This window comes from Tympanuchus pallidicinctus, unplaced genomic scaffold, assembly GCF_026119805.1.
Source record: "Tympanuchus pallidicinctus isolate F22 unplaced genomic scaffold, pur_lepc_1.0 scaffold8, whole genome shotgun sequence".
Classification (NCBI taxonomy): domain Eukaryota; kingdom Metazoa; phylum Chordata; class Aves; order Galliformes; family Phasianidae; genus Tympanuchus; species Tympanuchus pallidicinctus.
In genome coordinates this window covers 2,770,357-2,797,732 of record NW_026294802.1, presented here as the reverse complement: position 1 = coordinate 2,797,732, position 27,376 = coordinate 2,770,357, and the positions used below count along the sequence as shown (strand labels likewise).

General features: G+C 42.4%; 1 protein-coding gene across 2 annotated transcripts in view; it reads left to right on the top strand.

The window, feature by feature from the left end:
- The window catches only part of BCL2L13 (BCL2 like 13), a 42,244-nt gene extending 14,911 nt beyond the window's left edge, over window positions 1–27,333 (top strand). For both annotated transcript variants that reach the window (XM_052668186.1, XM_052668187.1), the window contains exons 4-7: window positions 69–225; window positions 2,948–3,017; window positions 9,620–9,763; window positions 20,811–27,333. In XM_052668186.1, the coding sequence (XP_052524146.1) occupies window positions 69–225; window positions 2,948–3,017; window positions 9,620–9,763; window positions 20,811–21,617 (1,178 nt within the window). In that variant the 3' untranslated portion in view covers window positions 21,618–27,333. The remainder of the gene's footprint in view (window positions 1–68; window positions 226–2,947; window positions 3,018–9,619; window positions 9,764–20,810) is intronic.
- Window positions 27,334–27,376: the final 43 nt, after the last annotated feature.

Below are 27,376 nucleotides of genomic sequence, written 5' to 3'. Positions count from 1 at the left end.
TGGGGTGAGAAATCTGAGGCTGCTGTTCTTATATGTGTCTACTTTATTTTGTGTATTTTTTCTTTCAGCTTTTACTACCACAGGATTTGACTGCCACACTTCCCCAGTGTTCAGTCCTGCCAATCCAGAAAGCTCAATAGAAGATTGCCTGGCTCATTTGGGGGAGAAAGTATCCCAGGAATTGAAAGAACATCTGCACAAAGCACTAGAGAGCTTGCTTAGCAAGTGAGTTTCCATTTGTTTTTTCAAAGGGAAGGTGTTTGGATTTTGTGTTATGATTGCTACTGAAATGGTAAAGACAACACTACGTTCTGTATTGCATTTCTCTTTTTCAGTATCTCTTTATCTGGTTATGTTCTTGTTTTGTGTTTTAATCTGTGAATACTTCTTTGTGCTCCTCTCTTTGGATTAATGTAAATTCTGAAAATTTTCCAAGCTTTTATCACTGAGCTTCTGAGACCAGTTGAAGTATTTTGACTAGTTGGTGAAACCAGAAGCTGAGAGCTGCCAATTGCCATTGCCGATTTTATGAATACTGGGTTGTAGCCATGTTAACTTGCCCTACCTAGTAGTTAAGAGCAGAGCTGGAGGCTTAATAAATAGTCTGACCCAGTCTGAGTGGGAGAGTCATCTTGAAGGGAAGGTGTGTGGATGCTTTATGGCAACCTTTTAGGACACAGGTCTGATGCAAATGTGACTCCATGAGCTAACCTTGGGGCATTAGGAGCTGTCCTTCCTGTTTAATCTTATTGTTTAAATAGCACATGTACTTGCCATGCTAGTATCTTGGTTAATGTCATTTGTAAACTTGTAAAATTGCTGCAGTTGCTTGTTATTCTAATATGAATTACTAGCCTCGTTTAAATGGATCCACATAAAGTATGCCTCACTGTTCAGAATGACTTCTAGAATGTATTTGTAGAGAGCTGGAGCTGTAGAGTGCTACGTTAGGACAGTTACAAATGAAGTTGTAGAGACAGGATTATCAAATAGCCATCTGAGGCTGTTTTATGGATTCACTCAAAAGGAAGCTGAGAATTACTAGTATTATTCCCTCCATTGCTCATGAAATGTATCCTGGATATCAGTGTCTAGCAAAAAACTCAGGTCTCATAGATGGGGTTGAGCATGCCATACAGGCTTTGAAGAGGCATCTCATATCCTTGTGAAGGTAATTCCCTTCACGGCAATATTGTTAATTTGAAAGTCGTTCCTTCTGAACAAGGGAAGACCTTTAATTGTCAGGTTTCTGAAGAGGTGTGCGGAGTCGCTGTCCTTGGAGAAACTCCAAAGCTGTCTGGGTATGGTCCTGGGCAGCCTGCTGTAGGAGACCCAGCTTGAGCAGGGAGTTTAGACCAGGTGACCTTCAGAGGTCCCTTCCAACCTCAGCCTGTGATTCCTTAACTAGGTTGTTGTCTTCTTGTAGAAGCTATAAAGGTTGTTGATTTTTATGTCCAATTTTATTTAAGACTGATGAAATCAACCCTGGATGCAACATCAGAGGTCACACGTAACATCTGACTAGACAGATGGAGGCAGTTGGCTCTTTTCACTGGCTCATCCGCAGGAAAACTCTTCATTTAACTTCCAGTAATCAATACATATGCAGTCTGTTTCTGTATATAGGTTTGATAGGATGAAAATGTAAGTTTAATGTTGTGTAAACTAAAAATTATTTAACAACAAAAAATACCTTGCAGGGTACAAGTTTTCCTTTAAGGAACAAAAGATGTGTTAGTATGTTCCTCCAGAAACGGCAGACACTTATCTGCCTTAACAAAACTGTGCATTCAGATGTTGTACTGAAGGACATGGTTTAGTGACAAGTATTGGTGATAGATGGTCAGTTGGACTGGATGATCTTGGAGGTCTTTTCCAACCGTAGTGATTTATGATTCTGTAAATATATATATGAAGTCTGAAATGCCTATGAAAATGTGGCGGCATGCACATTTTTTTGTAAAGTGAACTAGAAGTACTGTCTAGACTCTCAGTAATATCCTTCCTGCAGCTGTTGTTGCTCTTCTCATCCTAGTAATTCATTTGGATTTGCATTCTAAAGGGATTAATGTACCAAGGAAGTTAAGAGAATGCACTTAGAATGACAAGCTCAAATTATCTTTTCTCCAGTGAACTTTAATTTTGTTCTTTCACCAGTGTTTCTTACTATAGCATTATTTGACAAAATATTTGGTTTGCTAGTATTTTATATTTTCCTCTCTTGTGCCTATATGCAAATATCTTTGCGTTATAGTGCAGCAAGCCTGTTAGATTTTGGAAGGTTATTAAAGTTCACTAAGCAGTTAGCATTTCTTCTCTCCAACATCAGATACCACTTTCTGCCTTAAACTGAAGTCTAAACTTGCCTTCTGTCTTGGTCTGGCTTCAGGACAACTGCTTTTGAGGCAGCACATCTTCTCTTATCACTTGTCAGAAAGTCTTCATTGTTGTTGCCTGTAAGGTACTATTTGATCTTGGAGGAGAGAGAGTAATTTCATCATCCCAACTCAGAGAACCTAGAGGTGTGATAGATTTAAAATGAGAAGTCTTTGTTGAAATGTCTACTGAAATACGATGATTATTTTTGCGATCAAAAGTGCTATCTCTTGCAGCTAAGTACTTGAACTCTAACGTAATGTTAATGCTGCCAAGTGCATGTTGGTTGGTAGCAAGTCAGAGAACCTACTTATCTAATATCCTTTAATTTGTAGACTCTCAGATTTTTTTTAGTACTCACCTAACCAGTTATTTGAAATCGTATAACTGGAAAAAGGTGATGCCTTCTTGCCCAACTGCTGCTGGTGAAATATGAGATTTTTTAGCTCTTGAAAATTACTTGCTGTAATATATGTGAAAAAAACCTCATTATCAGAAAACTGAGAATTTTATTTTATTCTTGTTCTTTTGTTTCCTTTTATAACTTTCAGTGTTGGTTTAACTTCTGCAGGCCAGTAACATATCAAGAATATCGAGAGCGCACACAAGAGACAGCCGCACATGCCAGCGGATGGAACAAGGTACTGAATAAGTGGCTTTGACTTCGGTATCTCTTGCATCAATTTGATGCCCACAGTGTTTCTTGCAGCGGGCAGCTATACTTTACAGAGGACCAAAATTAAAAAGAACTCGCTTGTTTTCAGTGTGAAATAACATGTACTTTCTTAGTAAGGGATGTAGACATACTATGTAGTTTTTGGATAATTTAGCCAGAAGTGATTTAATTGAAGTGTTCGGTCAATCTTCCTTTATTACAGTAAAATGAAATGTTAGAATTGTTGCTTGACATAATTTTTTGCAATAGTTATAAAAAAAATAATAATAAATTTCCCAATATATGTTTATTGTTCTAGCAGTTTCAAATGTGATCTGAGACAATGAGATCATTTTCATAATATTTGTCTACCAACTCTTTGCTTCCAACTCAGGCTCAAAATAAAATTGCTAGCATCCTCACAGTGTTTCAATTGTTCATAATATGTAAGGAGAGTGTGTGCATACCTGGTTTCAGGAGTAGTTGTCTCAAATGACACACTTTTTTACTTTCTTTAGAACGTGAAGATCTGTAAGCAAACTGCCTTGTGGTAGCTTGAAAGTAGAATGAGTAGAATTCGTCTTTCATTAATCATTCCAATTCATAATTAGTTATTTTCTGAAAGGTTCAGTGTGCATCAGAAAAGTAATGAAATAACTATTTGCAAACTTAATGACAAATGAATGTTAAAACTTAGTCTCAGAGTTAAAATAGAGCAAGAAATCTGATTTAAAATTTCATTTCCTTAACTAGATTCCACTGCTTATTTCAGAAACTGCTCATCTAAGAAAGAGTGTGGGCACTTTTAAAGCAGTTTGTTAATGTTGCTTGACAAGTTCAAGCCCATGGCTATGGCAGTTATAATTGCTGTGCTTGCTTTCAGGTTGTTGTGTTATGATTCATAACATTTTAGTGAAAGTAACCATGAAATCTGGTTCTCAAGGAGGTGCTTTAAGATAAGTACCTTTTACTTTCCACTTGATGGAGGGAGTGGACAGAACTTTGTTTGTTTCCCTACTACATCTCCTCTTGCAACTGTAGCCCTGGATGGGTTGATTTGGAGATTTATGATTCAACCTGTGTTGCTGTTGCATTTGTGCAACATGTGTTCTTGAAGACAGCTTTTGTTCTGTGTCAGCTTTTGATGGAGAGGATTAGCCAGAAGGTTTCTTTATCATCATCTTTACTTACCTGTAACATTTGTTGCAGTCCACAAGCAAACCTGAGTGGAAATTTTGTGTAATAGTACAGCATCTGTTTATATTGTTTCTGTGGTAGCTTGATGCTTCAGGAATGTTTAGCAGTTCCTTTAATAATACTTGTTTTGAGGAGATGGAATATGTTTCTTTGGTTTCATTTCCTTTTAAATTCCTTTACTGTCTTAAGTAGAGCCATGTTTTATAACAGAAAAGATCTAAGTACCTTTCCTCCAACTTTAATGTAACTTAATTCTCAATCTAAAGAAGAAGCTGTTAGAAAAAATAATAAAAGTAGCAAGAAATAGACATGTAGTGTTAGGTCTAATTAGCAGGCATGTGTAGCAGGAAAATGAAGTGGTGCTGGCCTTGGGTCTGTGAAGATCTGAAGAATATGCATTTAAACTGACTACCAGAAGACTTGTCCGCTCTTGAAAATTTACTGATATATTTTTTCTGTAAGAAAATATCTGTAAGAAGAGTGTGGGAAGCAGTGAAGAAAGTCCTTGGCATGACTGCATTAAGAGGGGAAATACAAATTAATAAGTTGATAGTATTTAATAGTGAAAAAGATGAGAGGGAGGAAGCAAGACACACAGTTCTCCTGTTAGAAAAGTTACTTATGGATAGTTTCCTAACACTTCTTCAGGTTTTACATAAAGGTGTATCTCCTGTTGAACTAGTTTTTGTCAATTTGCTAAGAGTGATGCAGAAAAACTTTTCATCATTCCCTGTTACATGCTCCTGGATATTACATATCCTTTAATTGCTTGGTTGGAGCAGAAACTGAAAACACAGTAGTTGTGGCAGATGAGAAAGGGTTAAAAATCTAGAAGGGTTTTCCCACAGATAGACTTCTGGGTGGTACATCTGTGATGTACCAAGATGTCTGTGCTTTTTGTAACCTACAGCTGAGAATCACACTTTAAATTTCTGACTCTTTGCTGTCAAAAAGAAAATTGTATGGCCCCTTGAAGCAACTTGGACTTGGTGAGGAACCTAAGTTAGAATTAACTGATTTTCTGCTGTGATTTCACTTGTTATCAGATCTTGTGTTTATTTGTGCATGTGTGTGTATAGGTATCTTTCATTATATGTGTTTATGTAAAAAGACTCCTCCTATTTAATGTATTGACTGTGATGTGCTCAGAGAGTCACACCAGTCCCCTAACAGCACAGTATCTCTGTGGCACAAGGCAGATCCAAAGCAGTCCTTGCTAATCTTACCTGATGTTATGTGTATGTGAGGCACAGCATAAGGTAAGCATGTGCTTCTGGGTAGGTATTGCATTAAAATAGTGATGTTAGGTTAGTTGCAAGTTGAATGTGAACAAAGGCTTGATCTGCCTCATTTACAGTTGGGAAGGAGTCATTTTTCATCATGCTGATTTTCACCGAACCTGTTTGTTACTCAAGAACATAAAGAAGATGCTTTGAGATGTAGCTGTTATTTTTACCATTTAAAAATGTGGGCCTTTTCCAGAGAGCAGTGGTATGTCTGAACTGCTGAAGGGTTGCGATTAATTTACAAGGGCTTGTCACGTGAAGGAATATTTTCAGTCACTAAAATGTGAGCATTCATCTCAATAAGAAAATATTGCTGGGTAAACATATGCGTAGGAACATCTGTTCATCCACTGACATCCCACAGAAGCAAAGTTTACCTGTAGAAATTTGAAGCACTGGTTCTCAGTAATAGAATTTCAGGAGGAAAAAAAATAAAAATACTTCATGTGTTTCTCAGAAACTGCAATGTGGAAATAACAGATACAGTGATGGATTCTGTAAAGAAAAGGATGAGGCTCTCTTTAAAATAAAACCAAGCTAATACCACACCAACTTTAGAGGGATTTGTGTTTCTGTAATAAATGTATTTTGAAATCTCATAGTGAAACACTGCACTGTTGAGGTTTTGATGCTATGCTTAATATTGAACAGTATGTAAATACTCAAAAAAAAAATAATAAAATTCCACTGGTGTGCATCAGATAAAAGGGTGATGAGTCAGCTGAGGTAGTAGGTAGGTTAGCATCTTACTGACGTTGTTTTATTAACCTTTGATTCCCATTAATTAGTAAGAACTAATTTTGTAAACAATAAGGTGAATTTTTCTGTTGAAATAGTCAGAAGATGCATGGAAATGGGAGTTGGACTCAATGATCTCTGGAGGTCCCTTCCAACCCCTACAATTCTGTGATTCTGTGAAATGGCAATTACCTTTGATGCAACTTCTCAAAATCTTCTTGGCATATTGTACTATTTAATTTTTGTTTTGCAGACATGTACTGTAGTGAGGGATTACAAAAGTGTAATTGGCAGAAATTTTTCATTTACACAATCAGAAATCTTCTGATAGTAACTTTTTTTTCTTAATGATTCCCCAGAAGTTTTCTCCTGCCAACTGTTTGCTGGTTTGCTCTGCTTGATTTTGTCTTTGTATTTCTGCAGTCACAGTATAAATAGCCTCTACTACTCTTTCCTATGTGCACTGGTGGAGTGAATTGCAATTGCTTTGAACTGTTAAGGGTCCATTTTATCTGTGGTCTGGTTTAAAACTTATCACTATTCACATAGCTACTGTTAAGTACAAAAAGCTGCAGTTAGCCTTAGTGGGAGTACTGTGAACCTGATTAATTTGCAAACCTGGTTGCACTACTGCTGATCTCTAAGATAGAAGTGTCAGTAATCTCAGTGGGAAAGAAAAAACTGTGTGTGTGTCAGTCTGCACAAAACTGAATATCAGTGTTTGAATTTGGTCCTTAGCTGTAAAGGCCTACAAAGGACTCTAAATTTGGGAGGAATGGGTAGATTCGATATTTAAGTTGGCAAAGGAAGAAAGCAGTAGTTTGAACTCTCTTCATTTCCTAAGCAGCCTCTTTTTCTTTTTTGCCTTTGTTTCTTTCCCCTTCAGCTTAAAGTAAATGCCAAATATTTTGAAATTAAAATCTTCATGCAGTTGTAGAATTAAGTGGATGCATCCAAAGCTTACCTAGTTCTGATAGCATGTTTTCTTTTCTTTAAGCCAAGAAGACTGAAGTTTCCTCTGATGCTTACCTTACCTTGACCTGCTCCTTAGGCTTATGCTTATTCACATAGCTGTAAGCCTGCAGCTTTTTCTGCCTCTGGTTCAAGATTAATTACAAGAAACTAAAAAAAAACAACAACAAAAAAAAAAACAAAAAACCAAAGCTAAGAAACCACAAAGCTTCTAAAATTCAAGTACCATCTCATTTCTAGTTAAATGAATGAAGCGTTAACTATTTTTCCCAGAACAATAATATTACCTGTCCTCTGTAGTATTGAACTCCCTCTATTTTTAATCAATTGGAATGTCTTAAATTTATCAGATTACAAGCATTTTTAATACCTTATCTATTTTTAGGGATCCATCTGAATGTGACTCCACCATGGATTTAGTACAAATGTCAAATCCAGCCAAGTGCCCACTCTTCTTGTGCTTCTTCCTCCAGCTTTGGTTCCCAAAGTGTGATTTCTGGGAATAGTAATGGAAGATATTTACACAAAAGAAGATCAGGCTGAAAGAGGAGACTGGAGAAGGAAGGGGCATTTGGAGTTCAATCTGAGCAAACGTATTAACCTGGATCTACCTTGTGTGGGCAGAAAACAACGTTCTGATTTGCAGCGTTCTAATGATCCTCTTCAGCAGTTACAGAGAATAGAAGTACAATGCAGTTGTCACAAACTAGATGCAGTAAAATTAGTATACTTTCTCTTGTATGGTAATAAAGCTTTCTCGGATGCTAATGGCTTCAGTTCATACCAGTTTTTCCTGAACTTGGCAAAGTGCTACATAAACTTTGCCCAGAGGGCCACTCGCATGAAGAATAAATGTAGAGTTTAAAAGTTCAACTGCATGTTGTTAAGGCAAACAACAACATAATTTCAGAAGGAAGAATCTAAGACTATGTTATTTTAAGGAGGTGAATTAGTGCATTTTCTAGAGGAATTCACATTTGAGTTAAGGCTGTGCGTTCTGTTAAACACAAAAAAAGGTTGAAAGGAGAAGAAGGGATAGGAAGAAAGGCAAGGATTTCTGTACAAAGTAAATTTGGCATAGAAGAGGGAGTTCAGTGTAGAGAGGGCTGTGTATTTATCACTTGAACTAGGCTTGCAATCTTATTCTGCTGTGAGGAGTTTATAAAACTGTAGAATACCCTAAGTTTGAAGGGACCCGTAAGGATCGTTGGGTCCAACTCCTGGCTCCAACACAGCACCACACAAAATCCAAACCCTGTATCTGAGAGCAGTGTCCAAAGGCTCCTTGAACTGTGGCACTTGGGGCTGTGCCCACTGCCCTGGGCAGCCCGTTCCATGCCCACCTCCCTGTGCTGCAGACTCTGTCCCTGACCCCCAGCTGCCCTCCCCTGACAGCTCCATGCCGTTCCCTCGGCCCTGTCGCTGTCACACAGAGCAGAGCTCAGCGCTGCCCTCCGCTCCCTGTGAGGAGCTGCAGGCCATCAGGCCTCCCCTCAGCTCCTCTCTCTGTGCTGAGCAAACCAAGAGGCCTCAGCCACTCTTCACACATCTTGCTCTGCAGACCCTTCCCCATTTTCATAACCCCAGACTGCACCCAGTGCTCAAGGTGAGGCCGCAGAGCAGGACAACCCTTCCCTTGCCTGGTGGCAGTGCTGGGCCTGATGCACCCCACGGTATGGTTGACTTTCATAGCTGTCAGGGCACATTGCTAACTCAAGTTCAACTTGCCGTTGGCCAGAGAGCACAGTCTGTGGGGCTGCTCTCCTGCCTCTTGTCCCTTACTCTTTACATACAGCTAGGATTGCCCCCTTCCAGATTCAGAATCCAGTGCTTGCCAATGTTGAGCATCATAGAGTCTGTCTGTCAGCTTGATGTAACTCCATTTGTCCTATAGCTGTTTGAGCCCAAGTTATTCAGTTACATCCTGTCTGAAAACCAAATGTAAACTTCTAAAAAGACTGTCCAATGCAATGCATCTATGAAAGAATGAGTATGAGTTTGCCATTTGAAAACAGTTTGGATGTATAGCATTTTAAACAATAGCATTGCTTTTTGTCTCTTCTGATGTTGGAAGTTCTGGACCTATTCTTGCTTCTTTTTACTTGAATCTTGTGTTGTGGAAACATGGTACTCAGGAAGCCACTGCAGTCCTCTTCTGTGAAACTGTCAAATTACACCGTGATGTTTTGCTTTATCAGATTTAAGTGCTCCTTTCCTACTGTTTTGTATTGTATTTGTGCATCTTGTCTTCACAAAAATGACGTGTATATTCCCCTGATAACTTTGAACTTCCAAATTCAGACCATTTCCATAGGTCACGTAAGTTATTCTGTTTTACCTGCCTCAGGAGTCTTAATGTTCTTTGAATTTTTTTGTAATTCTTGTTTTTTTGAAGGTCTTGGTGCCCCTGGTTCTGCTACAGCAATTTCTGATGGAATTAACCAGAAGAGGCCAGGAACCACTGAGTGCACTTGTGAACTTTGGAGTGACGTATCTAGAAGACTATTCTGCAGACTATATCATTCAACAAGGAGGTTGGGTAAGAAGATAAAGTTGAATTTCCATGTTTTATTCAAAGCTTATTTCTAAGCATGGTGCTAGCATTGAAAGCTAAAAGGAGTTGATGGAAATAAATCTGTGAGAGGATGCCTCAGGAAAAAAAAAAAAAAAAAAAAAAAAAGGCAAGAGGTTAGAACCATATTGTTCATGCAGTTGGAAAGGGGTCTCTCAGGCAGTAATGTATTTCACCCCTCTACCCTAAGGCAGAACTGACTTTTACCCATTCGTTGCTTCTATTCACATTAAAGATCTGTGTGATTGGATGTCACAATTTCCGCAGGCAGTTTGTTCCTGTTCTTTGCATGTCTGGTTTGTTAAATTGCTGTTGATACAGAAAATGTCCTCAGAAGTGAAATCATAGTTTCCATACAGTGCGTGTCGAGATGCTAATACACTGCCACATGGTTGAGCTTTTGTTTGAATGCTCTTTCCTGTTAATATACAGAATTGCGTTTACATGCAGATACTCTTAGCAAAAGAGATACCGTGCCTGAGAGCATCATCTTTTTAATCTTGTCTGCATGCTACAGTGACTGCTGCAAATGGTCTGCTTTTTTCTTCCTTTTAAATTTCAGAGGGTTTTTAGCAGATAACTAATTGGGGAGCACTTAGTACAGAAATGCCAAGAGGTACAAATTTATTTTTATAATAAGTGACAAAGTAGCTAACATAGATTGAATTTTACATAGGAACAATCAAGATCTCTTTGTGTTGCATTTCCTTGTAGAAATCTTTAGATTCACGGTAACCAATGTTCCAGAGTCATGGCCTGCTGAGCAAGTTACATTTAAAATACATCAGATAGCTCACAGCTGTTGAGCTGTGTCTTGAAAGCAGAGCTTTGCTAAAGGAGGTTGAGCTTTAGATTACTGGGCTTGGGAGGGATACCAAATTTGAATGGAATTAATCTGGGATTAGGAAAATGCAAGTTGATTTATTAAAAAAAATAAAGCTCTTCAGGAAAACCCGGTGATTAAAAAGCATTAGTAGGAAAAATCTCATTTGAATTGCTCCTCAGATTTCATGAGTCTACCTGAAATTTTCTGTAGGAGTAGTTAGTTCCAGAATTTCTGTATGTCTGTACCTCCCTAAATGCTTTCACTTCTTGGCAATTGTGGTTAACAGTGTTCAAAACCTCTTGGGGGTGGGGTGGGAGGGTGGAGGGTTTATCTTTAATGGACAGAAAAACCGAACAGCATGCATCCAAATGACCTTGAGTCACTGATAAATGCATTTCCATTTCAAAGTCTTTTTCTCACAGGGAAGGCACTTACTTTTGACTGTTGTGGTTTAAGCTGGCAGGTGGCTGAGCATCACACAGTCTTTTGCTTACTCCTTCCCCTTCGCAGTAGGGTGGGGAAGAGGATCAGGGAAAAAAAAAGGTGGAACTCATAGGTTGGGATAAAACCATCTACTAGGATGGAGTGAAGGAAAATGATAACATGTATGACAATATGTATGTGTGTGTGTATGTATGTTTATATATATGCATGTATATGTATGAATATATATAACAAGTGTTGCACAAGCAATTGCTCACCACCCCCTGACTGATGCCCAGCTAACCCCCTGAGCAGCGGGAGAGAGAGAGAGAGAGAGAGAGAGAGAGAGATGAACCCTCACCCCCTTCAAGACTGCTTCTGCATGACGTCACATGGTGTGGAATATCCCTTTGACCAGTTGCAGTCAGCTGAACAACTTGGGTCCTTTGCTGAGAATGGCCTTGGCTCTCTACAGCACTACTTAGCAGCAACTGTAAACATCAGTGTGTTATCAACATCGTTTTTCCTCCTAGAACCAAAATATAGCATCGTACCAGACATTCTAAGGAAAACAGTTCCATCCCTGCTGAAACTAAGACATGAACTTGAAGAGGAGTGGGTAGTAGTGTTATTTTGTCTTTGTGGTTTTGTTTTGTTTTGTTTTTTATCTCAGGAAGGTAGTGATCTGTTTTCTAGCCCCCATGTGAGGCCTGCTATAAACATACTTAATACAGCACAAAGCCTCTGAACGCAGCAGCTTTCCAGCATAGCCTCCGAGGGAGGGGGATGTGCTTTGTGTTTGTGTGACTATGCATGTATGTACAGATCTGGGTAGTCTGCGTTTAATGGGCTACAAACTTGTCTGTATACATCCACTCAGGCATAAAATCAGACTGACATAAGCGGTGCAGCAAACAAGCCAGAGCTATTTTTGAAACAGCAGAAGAGGCGAGGAAAGAGGCAAGGTGATGAAAATCCTTTCCAACTGAATTAACGTGGCCATGCTAACCCTTTGTGAGTTGCTGTGGGCATGGGGCTTGAGGCCCACCTTGTTTGCAGTTTTACTTGCAGAAAGGGAATGTATGGTTTTACTGTCTTCTGTTTCCTGTAAGGAGAATGTTCATTTCTATAGGGTGAGGTTCTTCTCAGTTTGTTCTGAATCTGTGGGATTGTATTCTGGGAACGTCCGTGCGAAGGGCAGGGAGTGGAAGATGCATGTTTTTGAGCAGGGCTGGGGGGGAGCTGCACGGCAGGCTGTTAGCTGTTACGCAAGTGTTTTGAATTCATAAGAGAGGCATCTGCCACAGGAGTGCTGTGTGCCAGATCAAGCTGTCAGTTATACTTTGCTAGTGCCATAAAGGCAGTTTATAAACCCAGGAGTCTCCGGTGAATTATGGTGTTATGACAGTAAGAGATTTGGGTTTTCCATTACTTCAAACATGTATTTCTTACGTATGACAGGTATTTTGCTTGAAACTGAAAAGATACTAGAACAGCCTACCTAGTGTTTTGTAGATGTGGAGCAAAGGAGAGCTTTATGGGAGCCTGTTTTTCAGTGGTGAATTGAAAAATGTCTGTAATCTGATCAGGTTCTCTTGCATCCCTTGGCACCATGTAATTTGGGATCCTCCTCAGTTTTTTGAGTGAAGCCTACCTTTGACAGAAGAAAAGTAGTCAGTGGGAAGAGCAGGGGCTAGCTGAGCCTGTCTGCCTTCCAAGCTGCTGTTCTGCAGAGTCAGAACACTCGAGTTGCATCATCCATTTGCTGTATAACACAGTGCTGCTGCTGTAGAGCTTGAAGAGCTCCTGAGATTCTGCCTGCATACAGGGTTTCAAGCTATTTGGTGGGCTCAGGAGTGTTGTACATCCAGGAAAGCATCTGACCGAGGACTATAAACAACAGTTATGAGAAGCAAAATTGCTAGCTCAAGGGAATAAAGATTGAAAAAATCAATAGGTGGGAAATAGATTTCAATAAATCAACGTGGCTTGTGAGAAATGGGAAATCTGAGATGCCAGCTGTAAAGCCTCTAAGGTGAGAAGTATCCTTTGGATTTATTTATTTTTTTCTCTGTCATGTAGAGATGTAGTGATGAGACGTGTTGAGCAATGAGTGTTCCCTTCCCATTCTTCCTTCAGGCACTAGAATTTTTATTCCCTTAATTGTTAAATTAAAGGAGTGGGACTGTGTTGTAATGACTGCTTAGTAGGAGAATGGCTGGCATATTTTCACTTCGAAGTGCGTATGATATTCTGATATTATGATTCTGGCTGTTGTGTAAGTCTTCTAAAAGGGCTGCCTGTCCTCAGTGTGCTGCGTGTTGTGTTTGGATGCAGCTGTCACATAGATGTCGATGAATGAAGAGCTGAAATGACTACTCCATCTGGGTTACAGTCTCACAGATTTGCAGCTAGCTGCAAGCTGTGTTTAGAAGGCCGTAGGAAAGCAATGTAATCTTGCTTTCTTCTGGACATTCTCTGTTTTACACCAGCTGCAGGGAAGGGTTTTGCTGTAGCACTAGCATTTTACTCTGCTTGACTTTATGTACGATCTCTCTTTGGAGCAAAAGCATGTTTGGCATCTCAAGTGCACTGAATAGCTGTGTGTGAGGATAGACATTTCTTCTGATGCTGTTTTGATCCCAAATGATTCCTAGAATCCAGTTTCCTTATCATTTTGAACCACCACAAACCAATTCCCAGCTTGATTTGGCAGTAATTTCATTCTTCTGTTTCCAGAGACCAATGTTAGGGCTCAACAGACTGACGTGCAGTGTACACACTCTCCCCTCCCATCTCCTCCTATCCCCTCCCTTTCCCTCCTCTTACTTCCCCTCCCTTTTTCCTCTGTCTGACTTCTCCAGGACTGAATGCTGCTGCATCAGAAGCAATTCTTGGTCTCCTGCAAAAGTGCACAGTAAGGCCAGTCAGTTGGTAAGGTTTTTTTCCTCTTCCTTTCCCATCCCTCCTTCCAAATAATTTATTTCTTCTCAAGCTGTGTATATTATGATTTTTAGTGGCTAGATTTCATATATCTGAGGATGTATATAAAGAAGAAAAGGCATAAGATTACTTGGAAGCTAGGTGCTTTTTCTCAGGTTCGCTCTCCTGTTACAAGCCTACCTGCTTTTCAGTTGTTTGAAATGTGAAATGAGTGCATGGTCAGGCTCAGCTGGTAACCTTCTCTCAATGGGAGGCTGCTATTTGTATTTTTGACAATAGCTGAAATTGTCTCTGCCCTCCCAGTGTTCCCGTCTCAGGATGTTCAGATCTGAATTTGAGTTTGACTAGCCATTGCATGTGTTGAAGATGATAAATTTCCTTGAAGTGTGCATAGTGTTAATAGTTTCTTATCTTTAGAAGGGCCGTTCTTTCTCTCCTGTGTTTTGATTTGGGATTTTCTGCTGTTCTTGACATTTTCTTTGCTGCTGTTGATCGAATAATCTGTGTGCTGGAGTCTGTTAACTGTCTGGACAAGGGTAAAGAGGCACTTGTCATCCCAGGGAAAGGAGGCAGGCAGCTTGTGCAACTGGAGCAGCAGTCCAGGTGTCTGCCTTGAGAATGACAATGCAAAAACAGACAGACCTTCTACGCTGGAGGAAGGAGCAGAAAATTTAACATGGTAGAGATGCAAAAAAGGGCAATCTAATTAGAGAAGTTTTATATAGGAATTTTCCTTTCAAAATAATTATAGTTTATTTCTGTCTTGGAAAATGGCAATGAAATATACACTTTTGTTTATGTGTAACTTCTTTAGTACAGGAACAGATTTTTTTAGGCACCGTGGCTGAAAGAGAAGGAGCTTAAATGGCAAATGACTGAGCAACTAGATCTCCTTGTCTTTTTTCCTTTCAGCAGCTTCAAATCAGTCTGTCTAAAGAAGTCGTCTCTGAATTACTGATTTTGCTTCAGCATACACAGCTAAGATTAAAACCTCATGAGCTGTTGCTTTGGAATTGGCACTCTGCAGGTAGTAGAGGTTATGCTGGAGGACAGGGGAAAGTAATAGGATCATTTCTGCAGGCTGTTCTAGCCAAAACAGTCCTTAAAGGGATGAAAGTAGTGTCTATAATATCAGTGTGGTTTATTTGGTTCAGGTGAACAGTTGACTGTCTTCTTTTTTCCCCTTCCCCCCATTCTTTTAATAGAAAGTTTTAAGTCTGATACAGTTCTGTTTGTGTATTCTGCTCTGTTCTTCTTGTCTCCACCTACCTTAAGTTTCATGAAGATGAATGCTACAGTGAATGAACATCTCGGGGGCTTTTAATGCCGCTGTTATTTTTGAACCGTTTTAGACCTGAGGTTTGTGAGCTCATACTCTCAGCTCTGGTGAAACTTGTTACTGTGGGAAATTTGCTTATTTCATCAGAGGGAGCTCTCTTGGGATTCCAGGATGTGGGCAAGTTCATAATTCATTGCCTCCTGTTTTTCAGACGCTAGATTTTTAAGCACAAATGTAGCTGATGGTTTCCTATTACTTATACTGCTGCTGTGACACTGATGTGTAAGAAAAAAATCACTGAGCCTCATCTCGTTTCTCTTTGATAAATTATGTTACAAGGTAAAGTGAATACTCCAGCCTGAGGAACTTCCTAGCTATGTTGAGTGTTTTGCATTATTTTTATCATAGTAAATATTGCTGTTCTGGAACATTCCATTTCCTGACAGCATTTTTTCCTGTACTGCAAGGGGTTTTCTTGGGGATTTACATAGAATCTCAGAATGGCTTGGGTTGGACAGGACTTGAAAGATCACCCAGTCCCAACCCCCTGCTGTGGGCAGGGCTGCCACCCAGCAGCTCCAGCTGCCCAGGGCCCCATCCAACCTGGCTTTGAATGCCTCCAGGGATGGGGCACCACACCCTCTCTGGGCAGCTGTTCTAAGCATCCTCATGGCCCTCCTCTGGACCCACTCCAACAGCTCCACATCTTTATTTTTGTGCTGGAGGCCCCCGGATGCAGTTTTGCAGGTGGGACCTCACAGGGCAGAGCTGAGGAGGACGATCCCCTCCCTTCTCTCTGCTGCCACCTCTCTGTTGATGCAGCCCAGAACACAGTTGGCCTTGCAGGCTGTGGGTGCACACTGCTGCTTCATGTCCAGCTTTTCATCCGCTGGAACACCCAAGTCCTTTTCTGCAGGGCTGCTCTCAGTCCATCTAGTTGTAAAGAAAACAGGGAAAAGGCACCATAGTGGCAGAATAGATTTCTTTTTTTTTTTTTTTTTTCCTCCCACAAGGTGGCACTCCTCTCTGACCCCTATGCACAAAATTTTTTCCTGTTCTGAATGAAATGAAGATTTGGGGTATATTGCTGGCTTGCTTGGCTCTACAGCTTTTCTGGGTGTTTTTCCTTGTTTTTGAGGCTTAATTTCAAATGATTTGCCTACCCAAACCATTCCTTGTGCAGACAGTCAGCTGTTGAAACTGTAGACCAGTCAAGCTTTTCAGAATATTAAAACACAAGTAAAATCTCTGTTTAAAGTTATGGGGAGGTGATGTGAAGGAAATGGTGTAATACTGGTCAAGTTGATGATAATCTAGGGGATCTAATTTTGTCTTTCTGGTTTCCAGTTCTTAAACACCTAATCTCCTCACAGCTAGTAATTTCTAGTCGCAGCTTCTGCAGCAATTAGAAACAGTCATTTTAGATGCATTTGCTCTTGTGGACTTACAAGGCTGGGCTTTTGAAGTCTTCCCTAAAGTGAAGTAAGTGCTCTGTTAGGTGCATTCATGGGTATCTCTTTCCATTCTTTAACAACACCTCCTTTACAGACATAACACTGTTTTTCTAGGGGAAAAAAAAAAGTTGATATCTTTGAGACAATCAGAATTTAATTTGTTTCCACCAGAAACAGCCTCACATAAATGAGATTTAAATTATTACTCAGGTAATTAAGATTTTCTTTTCTTATGCATCGTTTTTGTTGTATAGCAGAAATAACTACCTTAGTAAATCAGTTTGTATGAAATTAATGACAGACTAATTAGAAGACTATGAAAAACAGTACTGTTGTTGTCATGAGCATCAGTTTCTAGGTCTTGATTTTTTTTATTTTTCTGTTTACTGTCTTGAAATCATAATTGAAACCGAGATATGATTTTAAGTAATTCCTAAGTTCTGCCTATATGTTAGCGGTTGGTAGTGTTCTGGATCCACTGCTGAGACTGCTTTTCAGCAAAGTTCAGATTACTGACTCTTGCTTAGATCCCCATAGATCACATACAGTGATTGGCTTCTGGAGCTTCAATTTCTGTCTGCAGTTCCCAACAGAACTAAGGTTATCCTCTCCTCAAGGCTGCCGCACGTACTGTGGACCATCCTGCTTATGTTCAAGCGAAGAGGGGAACTGTCTGGTTCTCCTTCCCCTTACCATGACTTGTGCCAACTCTTCCCTCAAGTGGCAGTAGTTGGAATCAGGAGTGGTGGTGCAGCGTGGTGCAGTGAAGGACGTCCTCTGGCTTCTGTGTAAGAATGCTGGAGGAAAAGCACTCTGAGTTTACAAGTGTCCCATCCATCATTTAAAAAAGCAGAACTTGGATTTTTCTGGTCTGGAGCAGTAGATGATCCCTTCATTTACAATAGATGAAGCAGATAAAGAAAGACATATGTACTTTTTTTTTTAACCATTAAATCAAAACAGTGTGGCTTATATAAGGCCAAAGTTATTAAAAATCCTTCCGAATGTTCCATCCTGTCCTGAATTAATCTGTTTGTTGGAGCTTTGCTTCTGGGTCACATCTGCAGATGAATCAAAAGAACTGTCCTGAATGTCATTCTGTTTTTATTGCTGCTGCTTTAAAAGAAAAACACAACACACACGCACAAAAAAAATTCAAACCCCAACCAAATCAGCAGTAAATCCTGGCTTTATCCTCTTAATTTGCTGAATTAACTCTTAATTCAGCTTAAGAAACATTAATCATCTATCCTAAAGAATGTTGGACTGTTGGACTCCAATTAAAACTTCATAAACGTTTAGTGAACTAGTGGAATTACACATTGATGCTCAATACGTTGGCTTTCCACCTTGTTTTCACTGTTGGGCAATCAGTTTCTTCAGGCTTAGAGAGTTCTGTCCCCGAGGCATTGACATGAAAGTGAAGTTGTCTGCGACAACTTGCTGCAGAAAGGGCTCACCTGGGCTTTATAAGGCTCTGATTTATGGGGAGGCAGTCGCTGATCACGTCCTTTCCAGTAAAGCATGAGCCTCTTAGGCCCATCCATTCTGATGAAGGCAAGGTGGTTGTGTGGTTTCTACAGGAATTAATGAAGGCTTCAATGCCCATGTTCTCCCTTTGCTGTCTCTTCTTCATTCCCTTACCCTTTCCAAAACAGTTTAGCATGTTACCCCATGTTACTTGCACAGATTTTACCTGTGTTCTGTGAATGATATCTCTCCAGTTGAAAGTGCTTCAGCAAATCATATGGCATTTAAAAATCACCCCAACTCGGGAATAACTAATGCCTCATCCTTACACGTCAGCATTGCTTCCAGCAATCATATCACGCTGAGCTAAGGTATTTTGCTTGGTCTGGGGGAGCTGCAGGTCCACATGGTTGCTGTGATGGTACTCTGTGCTATTTGTTTATCTTTGGCAAACCATTTGTGGGTGCCCCGTGAAGAATGACCTCATTGCGGCTCTCACCTGCAGCATTCAGGCTCTGTAGCCTCTGCATTTACTCCCACTTCTTGGGTCTTCTCTTTCATTGCCCTTACATTACAATGCTGCTTGCTTCTTCTTCAGTGACAGAACTGTGTTTTGGTTTAATGGTGTGCAGTGCATTTGGAAAAAAAATGGGTTTCATAGTGAAGCACAACTTTTGAGAGGGTACCGAAGTCTTGAGTTTTCAGTCAGTGCTGATAGAAGAGAACTTGCTTTGGATTTGTTGGTGTATATGGGGTGTCTGACCACTTTATGAATGTAATGCTTTATTGCTTTATATATCCTTCTGAATCGAGACTTTGCCTCCACCTTTTAACTACTTAGTGAAGGACATGATCACTTTCAGCCTTCCTCCTGAAGATTTATGTGTATCATTTCTTTGCAGAGTTTCTGAACCTGTCACTGATCCAGCTGATCCATATATGTACCCAAGCAATTTAAAGGAATTTATGAAGATAAGTTCCTTTAGTGTTCTGCCAATTTCTTCTTTTAGTGCATAATTATCTTCCAAAAGTCCGTGGGCCGAGAAGATGAGATTCAGATCCTGTCCCTGCCAAGATACATTGTGAAGTCTTTATGTTCTCAGTGCAGGCTGTAGTACAGGATGGCACTGTTGTACTGAAGGGTCCGGAAATGAGACCATTGAATTTGGTAACACGGCAGGGTGTTGCTGGGGAATGAGTAGAGAAACCTCACTCCTATGCTCACTCTGAGGTATGCTGACCCCTTTTCACAAGGTTTATTGATGTGGTGATAATTCATGCCATGAGAGATTAAAATGTTACTGCCCGTGAGTTCCCCACATCTCTCAAGTCCCACTTGAGTGCGTTAGCCTGAAGTCCATTCCTGCTTCATTTGCTCTTCAGTTAGTACAAGTGATGAACAGTGTTTGCTCTTTCTCTCCTGTGCCTGCATGCTCTGTTTAGTTCTGTTTTGTTCTGTTGGTGTGGAGATCCTTCCCTCTTCCAGAGGCTCTGTGCAGGCAGAGCCCGGCCCCTCACGCTTCTCAGGGAGAGAGCGCTTTGCTTCTGGCCTCGCTGCTATCAGCTCTGCTGATATGCCCACTGAAGGTTAGAAACCATTCACTTGTAGGCACTGAATTCCTTGCGTGTTAGGAACTGAGTGATGACTGGGAGTTACCAAGACTGAAATGCATTTTCCTTCTACTCTGGAAGCAGGGCACTGGGATAGATAGAGCATTTTTTGGCATCAGTGTGAGCAAGAGCAGCTGCTGGCTTCCATCTACCCTCAGTTGCACACTGGAGCGTCTTGGCAGACTGAACTGGAAACTGATCGGGTTTAAAAACAACTCACCAGGATAAACAGTATGTTTATTTTTAATTTGGAGCTGTTCCTCGTCAGATCACTGCTTGGATCCACACAAAAGTTGTGGATAACCAAAGAGGTGTCTCAGTGCCATAGGTAAAGGACGAGCAGAACCAAGACCCAAATTCATAGGTGTCGGAAAGGCTTTAAAAGAGGGGGGCAACTGCCTGGAGTGCTTTGGGACACCTTTTGATTGTGGAGTGGGGCAGGGAGAAGAAAAAATAATGGAATTTTTTTTTTTTCTTTCCAGTGCTTTATGTTATGATGGGACTGTGCAGGAAACCTTGATACTTGTGAAAAGAATTTGTACCGGCCGGGCTGCTGTTCTGTAGGAACTGGCAAAATGCTCAAACTGGCAAATGGTTTTGTTAGGAGCAAGGGGGTAATCGAATCTTTGCTTCTGGCCTCACAGACAAACTCTGGGGTTCCTCTCAGCCCCTAGCTACTGATTCTGTGTTTGTGTTATCACACCTATTGTAGGTTGTTCTGCACGTAATGTATTTTTCCACTTGTAATTTTCATCTTGAGACAAATCTCTTCTGTGGTACTAACTCAGCAGCCCACCATGGCTCGTTGTTCTGTTCTCTGGGTGTCCCTCTTGCATTGGCTGGGTTTTGTAGTCTCCTCCAAAATGTAGGGTAGACGAATCCTGCTTCTCCAGAGGCTCTCTCACTTTGCTGTCAGCTTTGTTAGATTTCCAGGCATCCTCTTTCTTCCCATACAGGGCACGTAATGCTGAAATCATTGCTCACACGTTGTGTCCTTTTCATTCATAGGGGACGGTCTTTAGTTTGGAATCTGAAGAGGAGGAGTACCCCGGCCTCATCGCAGAGGACAGTAATGATATCTACATTCTGACCAGTGACAACTCAGGCCAAGTGAGCCCCCCAGAGTCCCCGACGGTGACCACGTCGTGGCAGTCAGAGAGCCTGCCTGTCTCCCTGTCAGCAAGCCAGAGCTGGCACACAGAGAGCCTGCCCGTCTCCCTGGGGCCGGAGTCCTGGCAGCAAGTGGCCATGGATCCTGAAGAAGTCAAGAGCCTGGATAGCAACGGTGGGGCTGAAGAAAGGAGCGAGAACAACTCTTCTAACTCCGACATCGTTCACGTGGAGAAGGAAGAGATACCAGAGGGGATTGAGGAAGCAGTGGTGTCAGCAGTCGCTGCAGAGACCGTGCAGGCAGCGTTTCCAGAACCCCCTGCTTCTTTACAGGAAGTAAAACCTCAAGCTGAAATTGTTGCTGTAGAAAAAGCACATCCCTCTGCGCGTCGTACAAAACAGGAGAAGGGAAAAGTGGCCGAAGAGCTTGTTGAACCTGAGATCCCCGTGTTAAGTAAACCTGTCCCAAAGTTAACCCCATCGGAAGAAAAGGCTGCACCAGAACCTGAGAAAATACTGCTTCCAGGGGAAAAAAAAGTGGGGAAAGAAGGCCCTTTGGAAGAAATAGAAGAGAAATCCTCCACCGCAGAGGAGAAGCCTATCTTATTGCCAGAAGGGAAATCGATATTGCTGTACGGTGGGGCTGCTGCGGTAGCCATATTGGCTGTGGCAGTCGGAGTAGCGCTGGCGCTTAGGAAAAAGTAAGAGCTCTCTTGAGGAGGAGGAGGGGGAGAGAGAAGCGAGCGCAATCCAATTGTTGTAGTTGTGTTACCTAAAGGTTGAGCTGCCTGCTGTGTAATTGGACATTTGAGTAATGGTGACGGGGTGAGGTCATTCAATAAGCCTCCAGCTATGGACAATCACGTTTTTAGTAGAATTGGGGCGGGGACTGGTTTTTCCTGATTAAAGTACAGGGGTATTTTTAAAGAAAAAAAAAAAAACAAACAAAAACAACACAATAATAAATTCTGCAAATGTAAGAACTTAAGTGCAGGTGCTGAGGAACGGGGTGCTCGTACTCGAGGAACTGGAACAGAGAATTCCTGGGGAAGGGTAGAGCCAGCTGCTGCCAACCCCTGGATTTTTTGGCTTCTCCAAGCGACCGCTGCTGCAGCTGTGCTGTCCTGTCACTTCCCTGCGCTTCCCGAGCCCTTCCTAGCCCAAGTCCTGCAGCGAGAGGCTGGTCTCCTTCTAGCTCAGCTTCCTCTCAGGTACTGCACTGCTCCTTGTAACCTCGCAGGTTCCTCTTAAACCCCAGCAGGAGAGTGCTTATTCTTACCTCTTCGCTCCCACCCGTTCTGGCCCTTAACAGTTTCTGAAGCCTCCATACAGATGCTGCCTCTCTGTAGCAGTACTCGCTCTGAGCACCCCGTGTTCTGCAGGGAGAGGTGCACACAGCACCTGCTGCTGTGGGGCAGGGTGGGAGGGCCGCTGCGCTTGGCTGGTCTGGGAACCCATCTGCCGTGTTCCTGCCCACCTCACTGCCACCCTTCAGATAGTGGAGTTGCACAGCTTACACTGGACACGGTGCCATTCGGTAAGCACTTGGATACCAGAGTGTATTCAGCAAAGGTGTGGCAAAACTGTGTGCAAGGAAGGCGGATGCCTCCTGTGAGATTCGCAGGTTCAGTGCTCTTTTGTCCTGTGTCATGCTGCAGTCTGTATTGTCTTTCACAGGTTAAGCACAGGGGGTATGTAGTCCTACTGTGGTTTTGGTGACAGAATCCCACGTATACAAAGCAATGGATTCTGGTCACTAAGCAAAACAGCATTAAAAACCTTTCCCTATTTGCCCGTTCCCAAGCTGACCTGGAGTGTTGTGCAGTGCAATTTCTTTTGCGACTCTGAATGTGTAACAGTTGGGTGACGTTTGCAGGTTCACAAATGATGAGAATTTAACTGTGGAAAAAGTAAATCCCTCTTCCTGCAGACACAGTGCTTCAGGTGTGTGCAAGGAGAAGCCTTGAAGGCACTGCTGTACCAACAGAGCTGGCCACAAGCTTTCCTTTTGGAGCGTGCTTGTGTCCCTCCTGCTCTGTACTGCAGCTCTATGCGTAAGGTCACAGATTGTCCAGGCAGAAATAGTGATGCATCTCTGAGGGCTGATGCTGGCACTGTGGCTTAGAGCAGGTGGAGATAGGGGAAAGGGGACTCGGGATAATGTAAAAATCAAAATGTGAGCTTGCGGTGAGCTTACTCTTCATAAAGCACAACGACAAGGTACTTTATCTCTAAACAACCTTACCTAGAGTATTTCCTGCAATGAGCCTGTTTCTTAAGTGATCTGAGAATCCAGAGATTTTTAGCACATTCTGTTTCAGCTTATTGTTGGTCCCATCCCTATCCCATTCATGCTGGTAAGTCAGTAGGAAGCTGGCAGAGTCTGGGGAATTCTTTGTTTAAGGTTTTTTGAGAATGGATTTTGTAGAAAACTTCTCAGGTTTGGATTTGTGTGACTTCGAATGCTGAAAGGAAGGACTGTAACGTGTGTACCCGTGCTAGGAGGGGAGCCCCAGCTCAGGTGCTGTGGATCAGCAGTGTGTGGGTCAGAGATGGCTTTTCTCTGTTTAAAAGGGAGCAAGCTGGCCTTAAATAAACCAAAAAGCACCACCAACAACAAAACCCAAAACATAAACTATATTGCAAAATGGAATTGGCTTTGTGTGCTCCTTCTGACATGTAAGAACATATAGAGTTTTGCTTCATTTCACATCCAGCAGTGTTCATGGATGAATGATGCAATAGGTGAGGGCAGTTGCTAATTGCCTTGTGGCAGGGCCTGCTTTGAGGTCCCACAGGCTGGGATGGGGTTCCCCTCTCCTGCTGCTTTGCTGATGGCTGCTGTGTCCCTGCTGTTCTTGTGGGCATGGGGCTGCTTTAACCCCAGCTGCATCCTCTCCTTTCTGAAGGCGAGGCATTGACATGGGGGAAGATGCCCCATCTGCAGCCACTCAGTGGGTTGTGTCCCTGGATCTGCTCTGAAGCAGAGATGGATGTTTTGGATATGCTGGATAACTTGTGTGCGCATGAGGGATAAAGTCATTCTTTGGCTCTTCTCTTTAGGTGGTTATATTGCTAGTAGTGCAGGAGGTGGGTGCAGGGCAGATGACAATACGTCTGCCAGGGAAACATTTCTTACACAAAGGGCCCAATGGAGCATTAAATAAGAAGTGTCTTCTCTCTTATATAGCAGCAGCAGAAGTAAGGAAGACAAATGCTTTGGGGATTTTTTTAAAGCGTTTTCAGAGTGGGGTGAAAGGCCTGAGTGTGGGGTATTTTGCAGCATTTAGTGGAGCGCCAGCTGCATTTTGGTTGCTTGGTCCCTTCTTTACATACTTCCCATCTTTAGGGCCTTAGAGAAATATCTGACAATTCAAAAAGAATTTGTACCTTCTTCTTCCCCATTCCCTGTAACCTAAACGCATGTTTAGACAGAAAGTCTGCCGTGTGTCCTCTTTCCCTCCAGGAACACTCCATTAGCTGGCAGGGTCGCTTACAGACTTGAGTGCTGAGCCTGTTGTGCTTGGTCAGCACTGGAGCAGGCCCTGGGGAAGCCACCAGAAGGTTGTGTAGCCTTAGCAACAGTGTTCTTATTGAGCTGGGGGCTGGGCTCCTTGCACTACTGCAGGTGTGAATTAGGGAACGGAGAGGTTTTCTCCTATCTTCAAGCACTCTGAAGTAATCCTTAATTTTAATCAGCCTGGTCTGATTACCTTGAAGTGGGTGAGGCAACCTCTGTTCAGTAGATCTCTTGCAGCAGGCAAAGGCAAGGCAGTGGACTATCTATTTATTTAAAAAAAAAAAAAAAAAGCATCTGGAATTATTCTCACTTGTGTTACTTACTCCCTTCCCAAAAGTGCCTCAATATGTCCTTGAGTGGCCTGTACCTTAACAAAGTATCTACCTTAGACCCATTTCTTCTTCACCTTATCCTTGTCTGCAGCACACCTGCAAGCTGAGATGATAAAAAAAAAGGGCTGGACCTGCAAAATGTGTGGAACGCTGCATTCTGCATGCCTCTGTGCACAGCTGAGAGACCTGGGTCGGAAGCTACAGCCTGAACTAAACACATAGGGCACTACAGTGGGTAGCATACTAAATAAGGAGCTGTCAGGAAAACGGCTTTAGAGATGAGGTGAAGCTTAACTTCCAGCTGTGCTTAACTCTAGGCTCTGCTCACCTGGGCGCTGGGGCTGGGAACTGGGAAAGGTCTTTTTTTTCTTTCAGAAAACAAACCTGGAACAAGAACTGAAACCTGGAGTCCCAGTGTTGTAGAGCAGCCCAACCCACCCTCCTGTTGCAGCCATATGCCGTGTGGGAGCATGGTGAGGGGATCCAGGCTGCTGGTCCATAGCATGATACAGCAGAGCCAGCTGCTTGGCTCAGTTGAAATCAGAATAGGGTGAGTAGGAGATAAATAACTTGGCTGCCCAGAATACTGAAGGTAGCTGGTGCCTAAAATACTAGGTCTAATCTCGTGATGAAGCAAGCCAGAGATGGCAAAGCAACCCAGGCTGCAGGCTTCTGACTGGTCAGATGTCAGTCCTTAAGCATCTGCCTGCTCCAGGTCTGAGCAGCAGCTCCTAGCAGTGGAAGTGTGGTCTTTTCTGTATTGCATCAGGGTTTGGACAGCAGCAGCTTAACTTCAGGATGCTGTGGTACTGGCAGCTGGCTCCTTCTTTCCTAACCTTTCTGCCTGTTGTCTTGCCTGGGGCTGTGCTCTGGGGGTGAAAGCTGTAGTGCTGAATGCTTTTGCACAGGGCAAGGTCTGTTGCCAGAATCCTGTTTCCTTTTTACGTAGCTCTGAACTCAACTAGGCTGACAATTTGGACTGTGTTTTTAAATTAATCAATGCTTTCTAATGGTCACAACTGGAAAAGAAAAGTGTTAAAGTTAGTTAGTTTGAAAAAGTTTAGTCTTTCCTTTCCTTGTAATGGTGTAGTCAACAAAATAATTGAGGTCATAAAGCTTTCCTTCCTTGAACCCACAGGGGTATGGCAGTCCTAGCAAAGCCCTGCTAAGGCAGGTGTTACTATCAGGCAGAAATCAACATGCTTCTGGCAGCACAGTCGTTCCTTCACTGAACCAGAACGAGCGCATGCTTTAAAATGTGTCTCTAAGAATGTAATTCCTAGATTGTTTAGCTGTGAATGTTTGGGAGGAGGGGAGGAGTGAGCACTCACCCCACCCACCATGGGTACACGGAGCCCAGGTCCTCCACAGAATGTCTCATTTTAGGCACAAAACATACTGAAAGCTGACTTGTCTTGTATGTTTTCTACTCCAGTAGGTCACAGACAGGAGAATGTGTTTCCCAGTGAAGCACGGAGCAGTGAGGCGCTTTACTGCCTGTACCTATTGAAGGCAGAAGCTGTGCATAACTCGTTTGGCTCAGTCTGCTTCACTTCAGTACTAGGAGGCTACAAGAGCAGCAGCGCTTTGACTGTGTGCATCTGTGCTGTGCTTCAAAGTGCAAGCTATGTATTGCCATAAAAATAACAACAAACAAACAGGGTGGGAGGGGGTCACATGTAATCCACCAGCAGTCACTCTGGTCCTCCAAGCTCAGGCCCCTATGGAGCAGGATGTACAGCGCTCGCTTTATGCAAAGGCTCTGCAGCTGCTTGTGCTCATGGCTGGAGAACAAGAGCTGCACCAGCTTGGAAGGGGGCAGCTGCAACATTACCAATACAGCCAGGGGAACCAGAACACATTGCTCAGCTTCACCTCCTGTGTTAAATGACTTGGTCACTTTTTTCAGTCTCTTAGGTAGGCTGACTTGCTTCCTCCTGGGTAGAAGTCTATGGTATGCTGTAGGAGAGGGGGAGCTGCAGTTAGCTTCCAGTGGAAGCTGCTTTTGATCTCCCTGCAGTATCTGCAGGGGAGGCAAGGAACACTATTGAGTTGGACAGAACAAGCTGCAGAGGATGCATCTTATTGCTATACCTTTAGGGGGTCTCTCCCCATTTTTATCTTGCATTATAAGCTTTTATTCAAGTGTAGAGCTAAAACCCACTCGGGTTAAGTAGCAAAGTCTAATGGGACGGACTCCATGTGTACGTCTGGTCTTCCACCAGGCTTCTGCTGGCTGGCAGCAGGGAGTGCAGGTCCTGTTCCTGAGAGACTGAGCTGGGGGAAAAGATCGAGCCTGGGCTGAGGGCAGCCCCTGCCCCAGGAACTGGTCATACTATTCCTTTTAATATGCAAGTGCAGCTCTCTTGGGGAAAGCTACCTAAAGCTTCTTGTGCCATTTGGTTAATAAAAGTGTTTCCACCTTTAAGAGAAAGTTATTTCCAGCTTCGTTGTTCTAGAATCAGTTTAAGTGAAGGGGTATATGCATTTTTCCCTCTACCACTGGGACACTGCTGTAAGACCATGCCCCCAGGTTGCACTTTAATAAATGGTACAGTTTTCAAAAACATGTCGGTCGTGTTTTGATATTTTTTTTTTCCTCCCCTGTTCAA